The sequence below is a fragment of the Halichoerus grypus genome, chromosome 8 (genome assembly GCF_964656455.1).
Source record: "Halichoerus grypus chromosome 8, mHalGry1.hap1.1, whole genome shotgun sequence".
In the NCBI taxonomy this organism is placed as follows: domain Eukaryota; kingdom Metazoa; phylum Chordata; class Mammalia; order Carnivora; family Phocidae; genus Halichoerus; species Halichoerus grypus.
This window is the reverse complement of record NC_135719.1, coordinates 140318562-140333232: the sequence shown is the minus strand read 5'-3', so window position 1 is coordinate 140333232 and position 14671 is coordinate 140318562. Positions and strand designations below refer to the sequence as shown.

At 52.4% G+C, this 14671-nt stretch overlaps 1 protein-coding gene across 4 annotated transcripts in view; it reads right to left on the bottom strand.

Moving 5' to 3' along the window:
* Positions 1–899: 899 nt before the first annotated feature.
* Positions 900–14671, bottom strand: part of SLC24A4 (solute carrier family 24 member 4) — a 164074-nt gene continuing 150302 nt past the window's right edge. For 3 of the 4 annotated variants that reach the window (XM_036071553.2, XM_036071555.2, XM_036071557.2), the window contains 5 exons: positions 13348–13514; positions 9443–9557; positions 5467–5579; positions 4963–5028; positions 900–3760 (listed from right to left, as the gene is read on the bottom strand). In XM_036071553.2, the coding sequence (XP_035927446.1) occupies positions 3608–3760; positions 4963–5028; positions 5467–5579; positions 9443–9557; positions 13348–13514 (614 nt within the window). In that variant the 3' untranslated portion in view covers positions 900–3607. Of the gene's footprint in view, positions 3761–4246; positions 4868–4962; positions 5029–5466; positions 5580–9442; positions 9558–13347; positions 13515–14671 lie in introns of those variants that run through there. The other variant, XM_036071554.2, reaches the window with a different exon arrangement.

Here is a 14671-nt window from a genome sequence, read left to right as displayed (position 1 = left end):
TCCCCACACGCGGCAGGGAGCACCTGCACTGTTCCCGCACCTGGACCCCACTGGCCCATCTCATGCCGGGGGAAGGAGGGCAGGGCACGGAAGCAGCTTCAGCCGCTGGTGCTGGGGTTCTCCCCCACTTCCCTCCTGCCCCGGGGGGTACAGAACTGACCCTTTCCCAGGCCATCTCACCTCTGTCCACCCCCACCTTAAGGAGAGGGAGGGGCCCCAGGACTCTGGCAGGACAAACATGTCAGGCTTGTGATTCCTCATCCAAGGGGGCAGTTTCTTCCTTGGGGACCTAGACCCCTGGGCAGCCCAGGAGGGGTTCTTTGGTTGGGGTCTGTAGGACTGCCCTGGAGTGATGGGCATGCCCCCCCACCTGGTTTAACCTGGCTCTGGGAGGGTTCTGCCTTATCAGCTGCTTGGGTCGACAGGCCCAAGGGGATCGACAGGCAGAAGCAAGACGTAGCCCTAACAGGTGTGTGTGTGGGGAGGGGTGACGAGCAGCGAGGTCTGTGCACGTGGGCGAGATTCAGAGACCAGCAGACTGCAGGTTACGGGAAGGATGATGACTCTGCCCTGCCCTGCCCGCGGTGCCCTTCACTATTAGTCTTCCCCCCGGCTGACTCAGAACCTTCCTCCAGGGCCAGGCTTTCAACAGACACCACACACCTAACAACCCTGTCCGTGCTTGAGCTGGTAAGGGCAAATTCCAAACTAGAAACTGACAGGCACCACCTGCTCCGGATTCTACAGACATTTTCCATCTCAGTGCCATGGTTCATCTTTTTCTTTCCTGCTCCCAGTTAGAAGAGCTGAATTTATTTTTTTTATTGCCTATTTTTGAAGCAGAGTAATTACCCCATGCTAATTAGCTTTGGGAATAAAATAAAGGACGTAATCCTGTGTAGTGATAAAAGCATTATTTTAAAGTGAAGGCCTAATTAACAAGCAATTCTTTAAACTTGTGATGGAAAAATAGTTAAAAGAGAATTATTCACCTATAATGTATACATAGTTTCCTAGATACAATAAATACACAGATCCTTTAAGGAAGTTACATTGGCACATTACAGTCAAGAGAGAATTAGCCAGCAGGAGTCCTCTAGGTACTAGAAACACTATTATTTTTTTAGTCTCAAACTGCCATTGTTGGATACTGTATCCTCTCAGATGGACTCTCCTGAGGAAGAGGCAGGTAATTAGGATGTGTTCTCTAGAAGCTACCCAAGGATTCAGAGAAGTGAATCCAGCACGGACATCATTGGGGGCCACGTGGCCTGTGCCTTGTAGATAAAAATATCTTTTGGTCTTTACCAGGAAAAAAACAGGGGCACCAGATAGGGACAGCTATTAGGATCTGAGCTGGGGCACCAGGAGTCAATTAAATATTTGCCGAAGTTTTAACTTAAACAATGAGAACCAACCACAAGGGTAAGGCTAGGCCTCCGCCCACCCCCCACCAAGGATGGCCAACCCACTGGCCGCCCAGGGAGGGGTGATGAGTAGTGTTCTGCTACTTACTGACAATCGGCCTAGAGTCACCCGACCTCTCCCAAGACTACATTTTCTGTGAAACGGGGAGAATCACCCCTATGCATATCAAAGGGCAATTCTGAGAACTGAGATGGAGATGGACACACTTTGAAGCCCAGATGAAGCCGTTAAGACCAAAGGGACACGGTGAGCTATGCTGAGAGGTCCTAGGGGGCTCTGAACTCCTGCACTTGTCAAGTTTATACCAACAATCCCACTGGCCTCCCACTTAGCTAATTTCTTAGGAAAACCACCTTTGCCCTCAACTTGAAGACCACTGAGCCCAATCTAGGTAGAGAAACAAAAGAGGAACCTTAGTGTGGTGTAGCTGCTAACACTGATGCGGATCCAGAACAGAAGCCTGGTGACCGAGTTCCCTCCTGTCTTAGGCTCACGCTCACTGAAAGGACACAGACGCGAGCACTTCCTCCTTTGAAATTCAGGAGGCCTTAGCAAGCACAGCCACGAATTCTACCTCAGGTCACAACCTTTGGGTTTCAGGAAGGAGTTGGCTATTGCATTTCAGCTCATCACCCATGACTGATTATTGGTGAATCACTAAAAACCTTCTTTCCTCACCCTATCTGGGCCAGTTCCCACACATTCTTCTGGGCAAAATACCCCAGTTATTAAAAGTGCATCAAATCCGATAGACTTTTGCAATAGAAATACTAAAAAAATAAGAAAAAAACCCCTTTATATAAAACGAATTGTGCTTTCTTTTTAGAAACCACGGATGGTTTGTGTTCATAAATCTTTTTTAATATAGATCTGAGAGCTACGAAGCAGGTGAAAATTGTTTAGTATTTTTTTTCTCTTTGTGACTCCGCCTCCCATCCTTGGCCCTTCACGGGCAGCCAACTCTAAGGCTCAAGAAACTTGTTCTACAAAATGCCAAGTTATGGTTTTCATACTTGCCTCCCGGGAACAGAGAGCAATTCTTTTTTTTTTTTTTCCCCCCTCAGGAAATCTCTCTTCTCGTTTTTACCCCTTACGTGTGGCTCACTCGTTCCAGTTCAGCAGGCTATGAAATTTGCTGGGCATAGAGACAATCGGGTCTTGCAACAGGGTGGCTTATGAGAGGAGAGCACTTAACAAAGGGACGACAACCCCACACGGACGTTGTGCCGCATCACACGGAAGGTCTGGACTGTAGGGCCGCAAACTACCATCTCCGCCACGTCTCTGAATTAGCACCCAGGTAGATGTTAGTCTTTCGTGCTTTTCTATATTCCAAACCGAACATCTTGGTGTCAGCGCAACACGATACACATAGGGTTCGTTTTCCATGGAGTGTTACCTTTTTTGGTCCCCAACATCGCCTTTTTGTATGGAATGCTATTTTTTCAAGTATGATGATCTACAGGACATTTTATTTTTAATATCTCATTGCTTGTTCTCTGAATGCCTCAATACAAGTGACAAGGAAGTTCACGCGTGTTTCTCCTTTTGGCTGTGAGACGCTCTTTCAAGTCTTCCAATTTTTCCAGAGAAAGGGGTGGAGTGTTTGCCCTTGGGGGGCCCCTCCAAACGCTCAGCAGGGTGAGGCCTTGTCCCCTCCGAACTGTGAGTGCTCCTAGCTGAGGTCGGAGGCGCACATGCAGCCTGAGGGACTCACACCCTCCGGCCCAGAGGTGACACTTGAGAGCGACATTCCCGTTTTGCACTTGTCCCAGGGGACCTCCCGTTCTCCTGGCCGCCTCACTCCCGAGGTGACAGAAAGACACATTGCACGTGGAAGTCCTCACTACAGTGTCTGAGAGAGGTGAGGGGCCCGCCGCACCCCTGTGGCTGCCAGGTCAGGGGGCTGCCAGGCGGCTCGGCAGCGGCCCCTCAGTCTTGCCTTGCGTGGGGAGGGCAGAGCTCCGAGGAGGAGGAGGCCACCACCCAGCGGCCCGGCTCGTGACCAGATGACGAGCACGACGGCCCTTCCTTCCAGCATGTGGAAGAGCAGAAGGTGACCGCCGAGGCAGGAGAGACTGGCGGTGGGGCAGGGGAGAGAGCGAGGACACCGGTGCCGGAGAGTCCAGAACAGCTCCCGGGGCGGGCAGGGGGGGGGGATGTGTGCAGTGGCTGGGCTTTAATTGTCTTCTCGGCACATGGGCAAGTTGACGAAGGTGAAGACGTTAAACTCGATCATGATGGAGAAGCACAAGAAGACGGCGTAGAGGGCCAGCACGCAGACGCCCAGCTTCCGGTCAAGTCTCCACTTGTTGAGATGGATGCCGAGGACCTGGAGGGACAGAGCACAAGGATGGGCCCGGGGGTGGGGGTGGGGGCAGAGGAATGAATGCAGTTGTCCAGGCATTTTCCCTGGAAAACTAGACACACGCTACGGACCCCAGAACTTTCTCCAAAATGTGGGCAAGGGCAGAGTGTCACTGCAAGGCACATCCGTGGTCCGGTCTTGCCCTTGACCCAGGCCCACGGGCTCCAGGGACACATGGCAGCTGCCCCCGTGGGATGGCCCACCTCGAGCTGGCACACCACTTCCTGGGGACCTGAGTGTCCTCAAGGCCCAGCCCGGCACCAAGGGCCTCCTCCCTGCCCAGACCTTCTCTCGCGACAATCAGGGACCTTCTCGGAGTCCTCTTTGCTGCAGAACTTGGCATCCTCAGCCCTCTTAGGCAAAACTTCTAATGCATCTATTGGCTCACAGCCTGGCTAACTTCAGGGGTGGGGGTGAGGGGGCGGGTGGTATGTGTGTGCGTGTGTGCACGTGTGTGTGTGTGTGTGTGTGTGTGTTTGGAGCACATCCTTATTCTACATTCCTTCTAGACTCTCCTGCACTTCATGCCTTTCTTTCTTATCTCTGAATGGAGACTTCCTAAGGGCTGGATCACAGTTACCCCATCAGAGCAAGGCCATGGGTTCTATAGAGACAGACCGATCTGGGTTCAAATCCCAGCTTTCCCATTTCCTACCCCTGTGACCTTGGGCAAGGTACTCAACCCCTTGGCCTCGATTTCTTCTGCCAAATGGGAACAGCATCATCAGGTGGCTATAAGGATTGAATAAAATAAGCAGAGGTAGAGTGTGTAGCTCAAGCCCGGGCGCGTGGAGTAAGGCGACCTCAGCATTACTCACGTGCCAGTCCTGAGGCCTGACAGCCATGTCCCCCCTCTGTCAGCTCGGCTAGGCTGGGGGAAACTTCTCTCCTCCTGGCAGTAGTGAGGGGAGACGGATGGGGCAGTGGGGAGACCGGGATGCAGTTCACTTGCTCTGGTGACTTCTTAGTCACTCAGGGAAAAATGTAGTGGGGGGGGGGGTGCCAACGTTCTGGGTGCAAACTGCGTCTGGAGGGCTCTGTGAATCTGTGTTTTCTCAGTGTCATCCCTCGCTGCCAGAGGGAAGAGAGATGGGTTTCAGAGACATTGCAAGTAACGATGCAGGATCAGATGGAATGAAGGACAATTCCAGAACCGGAAGACTCACAGTGAGAGCGACAGAGCCCAGCAACAACACCACGGAATAGACCAGACCCCGGCTGTTGATCTTCACCTGGAAAAACAAACACACACGCCCTGAATCTCGGGGCTGCTCGGGGCCCTGTTCTGAGGGCCCAGGGCACCCTCGTGTATTCCTTCTGGAAAGCATAGGATAGGGTGTTGACCGTGAGCCTGTAGTGGGGGAGGGTCAGCTAACCGTGGATTTAAGTCTCCACTCTGCTTGGGAAGGAACCGATGAGGAGGGGACACACGTGTCCGTGGGCTGAGGTGTGGGGTGGCTGCACATGGGGGCTTCCTCCTGCAGGTGCCCCTCAGGCCGTTCCAGAGGTCTTCATGGAAAGTGGGTGCCAGGGTGCCAAGGGGGGGGCAGTGTATCACCTGGGGCTCTCTGCTGGAACAGGGCCAATGCCACCGTCTGTCCCCATCAAGTGCTCGTGTCTGGCGTCCACGCCAGACTTATAAGGCTTATAAGGCAGTGGGAGGAACTTACCGTGGACCCATAGTTAATAACCATGGTCTGCAGGCCCCACGGTATGCCGAGTCCCACTAGGATGTCAAATACATTGCTTCCTATGGTGTTTGAGACCGCCATGTCACCAAGGCCTAGAGCAGACAATTGACACGTGTCATTCACCAAGATTAGGTTGCTGGAAACCCCTCTTTGTGTCCTAGTAGCGCTATTCTTCAGAAAGGAATTCCTTCTTCATGGATCCCACATTTCAGAAAATTCTTATGAGGTCTAAATCCACTCCATGAAGTCTAAGGGGACTCCTAGGGGCTGAATGATGACCCTTGAGATTCCTATGTTAGAGTCCTAACCTCCAATAGCTCAGAACGTGGCATTTGGAGATAGGATCTTTATAGGATCATCAACTTAAAAAGAGTCACTGGGGTAGACCCTAATCTGACTGGTGTTCTTACAAAAGGGGACACCTGGACACAGCAGAGAGGGAACATGAAGACAGCCATTTACAAGCCAACGAGAGAGGCCTGGAACAGATTCTCCCTCACGGCCCTCAGGAAGAACCAACTCTGCCAATACCTTGACCTTGGGCTTCTAGCCTCCAGAACCCTGAGACCATACATTTCTGTTCTTTGTGGTGCTTTGTTATGGCAGCCCTGGGAAATGAATATAGGGCCCTTTATCATTTCTCCTGCTGGGTCGGTCCCCTGATGTTCCCCGAGGACCCACTATGTGCTCCGAGGACCCACTATGTGTGTCACCTTATTGAATCCTCCCAGTTATCCTGGGAGGGAGGGGGCATTGTCCTCATGGCATATGACGGAACCAAGGCTTGGGGGCACGCCCGAAGTCACACAGTTTGTGAGCGGTCCAGCATCCTTCACAGAGCCCAGGTGATGGCCCCACGACCTGCGCTCAGAGGATAAGGCATCGGGTCTCATGCCCTGGAGGCTTCTGCAGGGTAAACTCTTTTCTCCCAACTAGACTAGAAGCATCTTAGAGGCTAGGGGCCTCGCCATCATCCTTTGCTTCCTGCCCAGCTGGCTGGGATCATGCTAGCCACACAATCAAAGGACTTAACAGCTCGAGGGGTATTAAAAGTTAGAAAACAAACTTGTACAGATAAGACTCCGGCTGCCTGCCATCTGCTCTAACCGGGCCACCTAGCTTTCACCTGACATGACCGTCAAAACCTGGCACAAATGCAAGTGTGCGTGCAATGAACGAGCTTGGAACACGAATGTCTGCAGCCCTAAGACGGCTTGGGTCCCTGAGAAGCTTGCAGCCGCTGGGCCCCGCACCCGGACAGCCGGCTCGCGTCCGTCTGAGCACCGGCCCCGTCGGGGGACACTGGGCTACCCCCTCCTCCTGCCCTGTTGCTGTCACCTGCAGACCTCCAGGACCCAGTGCCTCCCTCAAGGACCTCACGTTCTTCCTCCCTGTCTCGGCACCGTGCCGGGTGCCTTCAAAATCTTGGTGGTGGTGTTGGGGCGCTGACTCCCGGGGCATCAGCCTCCCAGCATCTCAGTCTCTGGAACAATGCAGGGACGTGCGACAGCAGTTTTGGGCCAGCTACTCGCCTCTGGTGAGGACGCAGCACCCGCTCGATGGGTCAGGAGGTACGCGGACGCCCGAGTTTGAGAGGAGAGGAGGAGGGGGTCTCAGATTTGGCAGACTTCCCACCCTGCGCCAGTGCTGCATGTCGAGGAAACTTAGGGCAACCTTCTCAAACTTCAAGAGCGTAGGACTCACTTGGGGGCCTGGCGGTGGGTCTGGGGCGGGCCCGAGATTCTGCATTTTTTTAAGTTAATCAATTCATTAATTAATTAATTTTGGGGGGAGAGAGAGCAAGAGCAGGGGGTGGGGAGGGGCACAGGAGGAGAGAGACTCTGAAGCAGGCTCCATGTTCAGCTCAGCACAGAGCCCAACGTGGGGCTCAATCTCACAACCGTGAAATCATGACCTGAGCCGAAACCAAGAGTCGGCTGCTTAACCCACTGAGCCACCGAGGCGGCCTGAGATTCTGCATTTCTTACAAGCTCCCTGGTCAAGCTGCTGCTGCCACCGCCAGCCCGGACCACACTTGGAGCTGCGAGCCTTCGGGAGCCTAGGATGCAGGATCTCCGCGTTAGAGCACGTGGCATGGTCTGCTTGTGCAATGCATTCTGAGCAGAGGTTTCTGGACCCTTTGCCACGAAGAAAGTGTCCATGCTTTAACCATGTCTGCTGGATCCTCGGCCAGTGACCCCGGTGTCACTTTCATGATGATACGCTCCACCTGCCCTTTGCCCTCGCTCACTTTCTGTGCCCTCCGCATTCCACAGGAGTCACCCTGATAGGACGTCCTCCCTCAGAACCCCACCTAGCCCAGGTTCCTACAGAGCCCTTTCTTGACCTCACCGCCCAGGCCTTCACCTCCTAGCATCATGACTCCAGCCCCCAGCCAGCCTGGACTCCAGGGCTGGTTGTTTCAACAGCACATTCTCTTACCCCTTGACCTTCCCTGCATCCACCCGGCAACGCCAGCTCTGGGTGAACTTGTCATCTCTCATGTGTGTGTCACTGGAGCTGGGTATGCCTGAGTCCCACTCGGCCAAGCTGACGCCACTGAACATCAGCCAGGCCCTCGACGCTCGGTGGCTCTCCGAGTCCTCACTGCACCGGGTTGAACAGCGCCCTCCCTGCAGCTTGTGTCCTCCCGGCACCTGCGCCTGGGGCTTTATTTGCAAATAGGGTCTTTGCAGATGTGATCAAATTAAAATGAGGTCATACTGAATTAGGATGGGCCCTGATGCAATGACGGGTGTCCTCGTAAGGAGAGGGAAGTTTGGACAGGGACACACGCAGAGGGATGAACACCACGTGCCGACAGAGGCAGAGACGACAGTGACGCAGCCCTAAGCCATCCGCCTGGCCACCCCCAGAAGCTGCAGGGAGAGGCCTGGAACAGACCCTTCCCTACAGCCTTTGGAGGGAGTGTGGCCCGGCTGCCACCTCGATTTTGGACTTCTAGCGTCCAGAACTGTGCAACTATCAGTCTCTTGTTTTAAGCCACCCCGTTGTGGTGTTTTGGTTATGACAGGCCTAGGAAGTGAATATACTCACCTCAGAGGTCACTCGATTAAACACCGTTCCCCTCAGTTGCTGTCCCCACTGTCCCCACTGTCCACAAGCCTCTGGCCTATGTCAACCACACTCCCACACTTCTCTCCCCTCATCTCAGGTCTTCTCAGGACCGACTGACCCCCTCAGTCAACCCTTTTCTCCTAACTTGGGAGGAATAAAATGTCACTTCCTGCCTGCCAGAGCCCACTTTCCCCTTGAGCACTTCTTTCCTGTCTCCTCTGAGGTGTCATTCTATTATTGGCCCCCAGCGCCCCGCCCCCCATCCTTTCACACTTTCATCTGTGGAGGACGATGTGTGGGGGTCCATGCTGGGTTTCAGCCTCACCAGCACACACACCACAATCAATAAAGGTCAGCCCTTTATGGGGCTTTTGTTCTGCATTAAAGAGCATACAGGTACTCCTTACCTTGCTTAACCCATGTCAGGTAGTGAGCCCCAAAGAAAAACCACTAACCAACCAACCAAGTAACCAAACCGGTATCCATGTTCTAGAATTTTAAGAATAGGAAAACAGTTGGAGGTGCACGATACCCCTCTCCCTTTGCCTTCCTGGGACCCGAAGACTTCTCGTTACTATTGTATTTGCTGTAAGAAGTCGGGGTTTCAGCTCTGTTTAATGCCACATTGGTGATTTCAGAACAAGTTCCTTTGATCCAAGTCTGCAGAAGCAAATGGTTCTAGAGATCTGGATGGAGGTGTTTACGGCTGTCGTATTCTCTCCACGGATGGACTCGGATGCATGATGCTTTCCCCTCATCAGCCGGCTCCATAGCAGGATGTAACAGGTACCGGTCAGAAGGGCCATGAACTCTAACCCCAGGAGGGGCAGGGGGGCCTGCCCAGTGATGCTCACAGCTGGAGGGGCACCACCCTTACCTTGTCTCGCCACGATTAAGCTGGCCATGCAGTCTGGAACACTCGTGCCCGCTGCCAGGAAAGTGATGCCCATGATGACATCGGGGATCCCAAGCGTGTATCCAATAATAGTCACCTGCAGAAGAGTCGGGGAGGGAGGGATGAACCAGAAGAGTCGGCGGGGGGGGGGGGGGGGGGGGGGGACATGAACTCCGGGAGGAATACCCAGGACCTTTGCTTATTCCGAGTGCTTTTAACTGGAACGGAGGACTGCTGTTCTATTTGCTGTTTTAAAACATTTAGAAACTGAAGGAAAATAAAAACAAGACCCACAGACGACCACTATTAGCCTTTTCTGTCAGCCCGTGGTTCTCAAACTCGAGCCCGTGGAAAAGCCTCTGGCTGGCTGGTTACAATGCAGACTGCTCCCCCCGCCCCCCATGTTTCTGATTCAGGAGGCCTGGGGTGAAGCCCGAGAGTTTACGTTCCTACCCAGTTCCCAGGTGGCTACTGGTCTGGGAACCACACTTGAAAACTCTTGCTTTAGAATATAACCTTGACCTTCTTTTTGGTGTGTGTGTGTGTGTGTGTGTGTGTGTGTGTGTGTGTGTGTGTGTGTTAGACGCTGTGGATACCCTTCCACCTCGTGTCATCATCTTTGATACTATTTCAAACCGAAGCATAGATTTCATGGCGTGGCTGAATGGTTCTAGCCAATCCCTCACCATCGGACAGTGAGGTGATCTCTTTCTTTGCTCCTACGATCTCATAGCATATAACATGTATTGAGCACGTACTGTATACCAGGTGCTTTCCCAGGTATGTTGCGTACACAGTCTCAGGTGCTCTATTATCACCACCCACTGGTGAGGGGGCACTGTGGTTACACTTATTTTACGCCCAGGGAAACTGAGGCTCAGAGAGGTTATGCCGCATTGCCTGTGGGCAAGAAGCTGGTGAGCGGTGGAGCAGGGATTCTGGGCCAGGTCTTACTGACTTTAAAGGCCATGCTCCTACCTCAATATCATGCACCTTGTGTGTACATCTTTGGGTCCTTATCTTACTGCCTTCTTAGGAAAAGCTCCAAGAAATAGAACTTCCGGATCAAAGGATCCTGATGCAGTCACACACTCTACTGAGAAATGCCTGACACTCGAGAGATGGCTGGGGCCCTGAGCAGGAGCCAGATGGAAAGCCCTAGAAGCATTTGGATAACCCCATTAGCTCTGGCTTGCCCTCCCCCCCCATCTCTACAATGGGAACCGTGGCACCTCTTAGGGTTCTTCGCATCTCGACTGATGGCTCCAATCCTAGCGAATGGTTGTGTGATTTAGGAGAAGCTGGTTTGCTTCTCTGAGCCTCAGTTTCCTCATCTGCAAAATGGGCTTGCTAATAAAGATTAAGTGAGAAAATGTGAGATGACAGTGCCTGGCCTGTGCAAGACGTTCACAGATGTATGTTTCCCTTCTCTTTCAGACACCGAGGAGGGCACAACTGAACCATTGGTCCACCAATGTTCAGTCTACCTTGGCCATGAACGAGATCTCCACAAGTACAACCAGGCCGTGGCTGACAGGCTTTCTGTGGGGGATGCCAGACATCGTCAATACAGGAGCCTGGGTTATTTTGGCATTATGGGGGATGCCTCCACTCCCCCCCTTAAATCACTGAACTACGTGGCTAAGAAGCTGAAGGATGGAAGAACAGAAGGAAGGTCTTGTGTGTGTGTGTGTGTGTGTGTGTGCGCGTGCATGCGTGCACACACCATCCAGGGTGCTTCAGACTAGAGATGCCGCCTGAGTGTGGCGTTGCCCCGGACTCTAGCCCTGGGCCCTCTGAGCCCACCTGATACTCAGGCTTCCGATAGGGGAGCAGAACTGAGTCCAGAGCTCTGGGGCTGACTATCTGTGCAACCTTGTGGAAGTCGTGGCCCCCCTCTGGCCTTCAGTCTCCCCAGCGGTGCAAGGGTGCCGGGCAGGACAATCCCTTTCCAAGGTCCCTCCCTTCACACTGACATTCAAGAATTGTTTTCCCTGAAGCCTTAGGGGTGAGAGATATAAAAGGTGGTAGGAGTAAGGGGTGGGCAGATGAGATGTCATTGCTCCCTGGCGGCCCCCATCGGGTCACAAGGAAAGCAAGCTCATGGCCCAAAATGAAGGCTAACATGGGGTGCTGTCGTCTTGACCAATTTCTACCGTCAGGGTCATTCCATTTCCCCCAAGCTGTGAGGCGGGCTGAAGTTCAAAGCCACAGGTAAGGGTGCCCCAGCCAAGCAGTTCCTGTGACCCCAGGCAAGCTGCTTCCAGACTCTCTCTGCTTTAAGAAGTGCAGGTGGGCTGACTCGAGGTCATGGGGATGTGAGTGTTGTTAAACACCTGGCCTCACAGCGAATGAGCAGAGCTGATTTCATAATACTGTTGTTTCCAGTAACTGGAGAAGAAAAAGTTTCACCCATTCATTAATTTGATCTTTCCTAATTCTCATACCTACTCCTCAGATGTCATGCAATACTTTTTTTTCCTTGCAGTGTTGTTTTGGGAATGCACTTCAGTAAGAGAATTCCCTGGATCCTTCTATCAAATATAAAGATGGGCTGGTGTTAACCTTCTCTGAAAAATGTCAATTTACAAGGGCAATTCGCATAAGGCATCGTTTTCGTGATCCTTGATTGTCCTCTACTTGGGGGTTTGGATAGTAGCTGTTTTCAACTCTTCCCACACCCCAACACACACACACCCCAACACACACACACACACACACACACACACACACACACACACCAGCATCTGTGAGGATTTTAACCTTTGTCTGGACAAAGCATGGACGCAGCCCTGGCTGCATCTCATGGTGAAAACAGTTGCTATCGACAGTTACGATCGATCAGGCATGCTGCCAACTCGAACCACAAAGCCTGAGCAGAGAACTCCATCCTCCCCATGAACTTGTGAGACGGGGATGGTCGTCCCCCTTCTGCAGAGGGGGTGACCGTGGCTCATGGAAGCTGAGTCACCTGCCGGGTTTCACGGCTGGTAAGTGGGAGATCTAGGATTCAAATGCATTTCCATGTGACCCCACAGCCCTTCCCTCCCCACAGGGTGGTACACGGAGCAAAGGGGAAAGGGGCTCCTGCTTACCGCCCCCCACCCACAGCCAATGAAAGGTTTGTACAGGGAGCTGTCACGCGTGGCCAGAGGTGCTTACAAAGAGCTATGCCAAAGCCTCTCTGCCTGCAAAACTTCAGTCCAAATGGCATCTGAAAACTCCAGTAAGAAACTGAGGGGCATTTCGGGATAGTCGTTGAGATCATGGACCCAGGAGCCCAACTCTAGAACTTACTGATTATGTAACTAATCTTTTATAGTTGATAATTGTGCAACTGGGCCAATTACTCAATCTGGATGCCTCAGTTTCCTCATCTGTAAAATGGGCAAAATAAAAACCCCTATCCCACTGGGTTGTTATGAGGGCCCAAAGAGTTTATTGGTAGGGGTTACAGAAAAGACTGCCTTGTGTTCCTCTCCCACTGACTTGTCTCCCTCACCTTCCCCCAGGGGCCCTGGAAAGGAAAGGGGACTAGGCACTGGCCCTCCAGAGATCTTCCCAGAGCATCCCCACCACACCGCCATATTCCTTTTCCCATCGCACCTGAGCAGTGGATCTCAGAATCTCTTCTCCTGCCCCCACGCTTGCCTTGAACGTCAGTGCCATGCTGTGTCCATCCGGGTATCCCTGGTGCCGAGCACAGCCCCAGGCACCTCTGCTGAAACCCCCTTCTACTGAGAAATAAGCCAACGTCTGCAAAGGGAGGCGACTTGCTCAAGGTGGCACCACCGTGTCTGAGGTCGCTCTTGAACCCAGCTCTCCCACCTCCGGCAGGTGCTGGGCAGGGGCTGTCTGTACGGCCCACCCCCGCTTCCGCCACTCACCAGCCACACCATTAGGTAGGAGAAGACAGCGATCCACAGCGTGGCGGTGATGAAGGTGACCATGAAGTATTTCTCCCAGCGGGGCTTGCTGCAGTTGGGGATGGTGATGCACAGGAGGAAGATGAGCGGCCAGGTGAACACCCACTTGGCTTTGTCCCCTCTTGCCTCTGCAGTGGGATGGGGTGGAGCCAGAAGGGGGAGGAGAGAAACATATACCGGGTTACACACCTGCTAGTCTACCTGCCTATCACTTTGTGTTTTAGTAGTTTCTTCATCCATTAAACGGAAACATTTTCTTTCTTGGTTGTTGCAAGAATGACATGATATAATGTACAAAAAAGACCCAGCACACACTGTGGCATATAGTTAGTACTCTGGAAATCTCAGCTCCTTTGTTCCAAGGTCATATACTCCGCTTGTTGTAGATACAAGACTAAAATGTGAGTGTCTGGCTGGCAGGCGTGACCCCACTGGCCCCTACCAACAGAATCCACAAACAATTCAACCACGGAAAAGTGGCCTCATTAAGCCACTGGGTGCAAGCATAGTGTCCTTAATTAGCCACTGAGTACGGTGGGCACATGCAGGCTCAAAATTAGCTTGTTGGCCACGCCAATGAAATCGTGGAGGATGGACTTCTGAGGATTCTCTCCTCCACAAAGCAATGAGAACACGGGCAAAAATGGTCAGAATCAGCCTTTTTCAGAACTCTGGAAATTAACCAAAGGCATGTAGTAATTCCAGCAGAGTTTACTTAAGAAAATTGGCAGGATCTCATTGAGAACAGTGAGCTTTGTGGAGTTTTAACTTGCTCTATTTTCCAGTCCCTTCCACCAGCTCTGGAGTTGTCTTGAGAGCCAGCATCCTGGCATCCACCACAGGGGGCAGGGCTGGAGCTTCTTCCAAGTCCATTCTCAGAGAACTGGCTTTATTTGACCTATCTGGTGGTTTTCTGGAAGATCCCACTTTCAAGGCTGTCTTTATTTTTCCTGAATCAGAGCTCAGCCAGTGTGAATAGCATTTTCCTTGGGGCATTTGTTGAAAACAATCAGAGGCAACTGTTGAACATCACACTGTCCAAGGTGGTGGGTAACAGTTGAGACAAACAATGAACTGGCCAAACAGCTTAAAAGGCAAAACTGGGGAATGGGATATCTATAGAGGGCTTTGCAAAGCTCCCACATATTTGGGAATCTAAAAGACCATGAGTATGCATAGGGCTGTGCCTGCGGGTATTTGCATGCTCAGTAAAGATTTGAGGATGCCCTAAGCTTTCACCTCTGCCTAATGTTGAGGCTCTGAGCAAGTAAGAAAGTAAAAACTA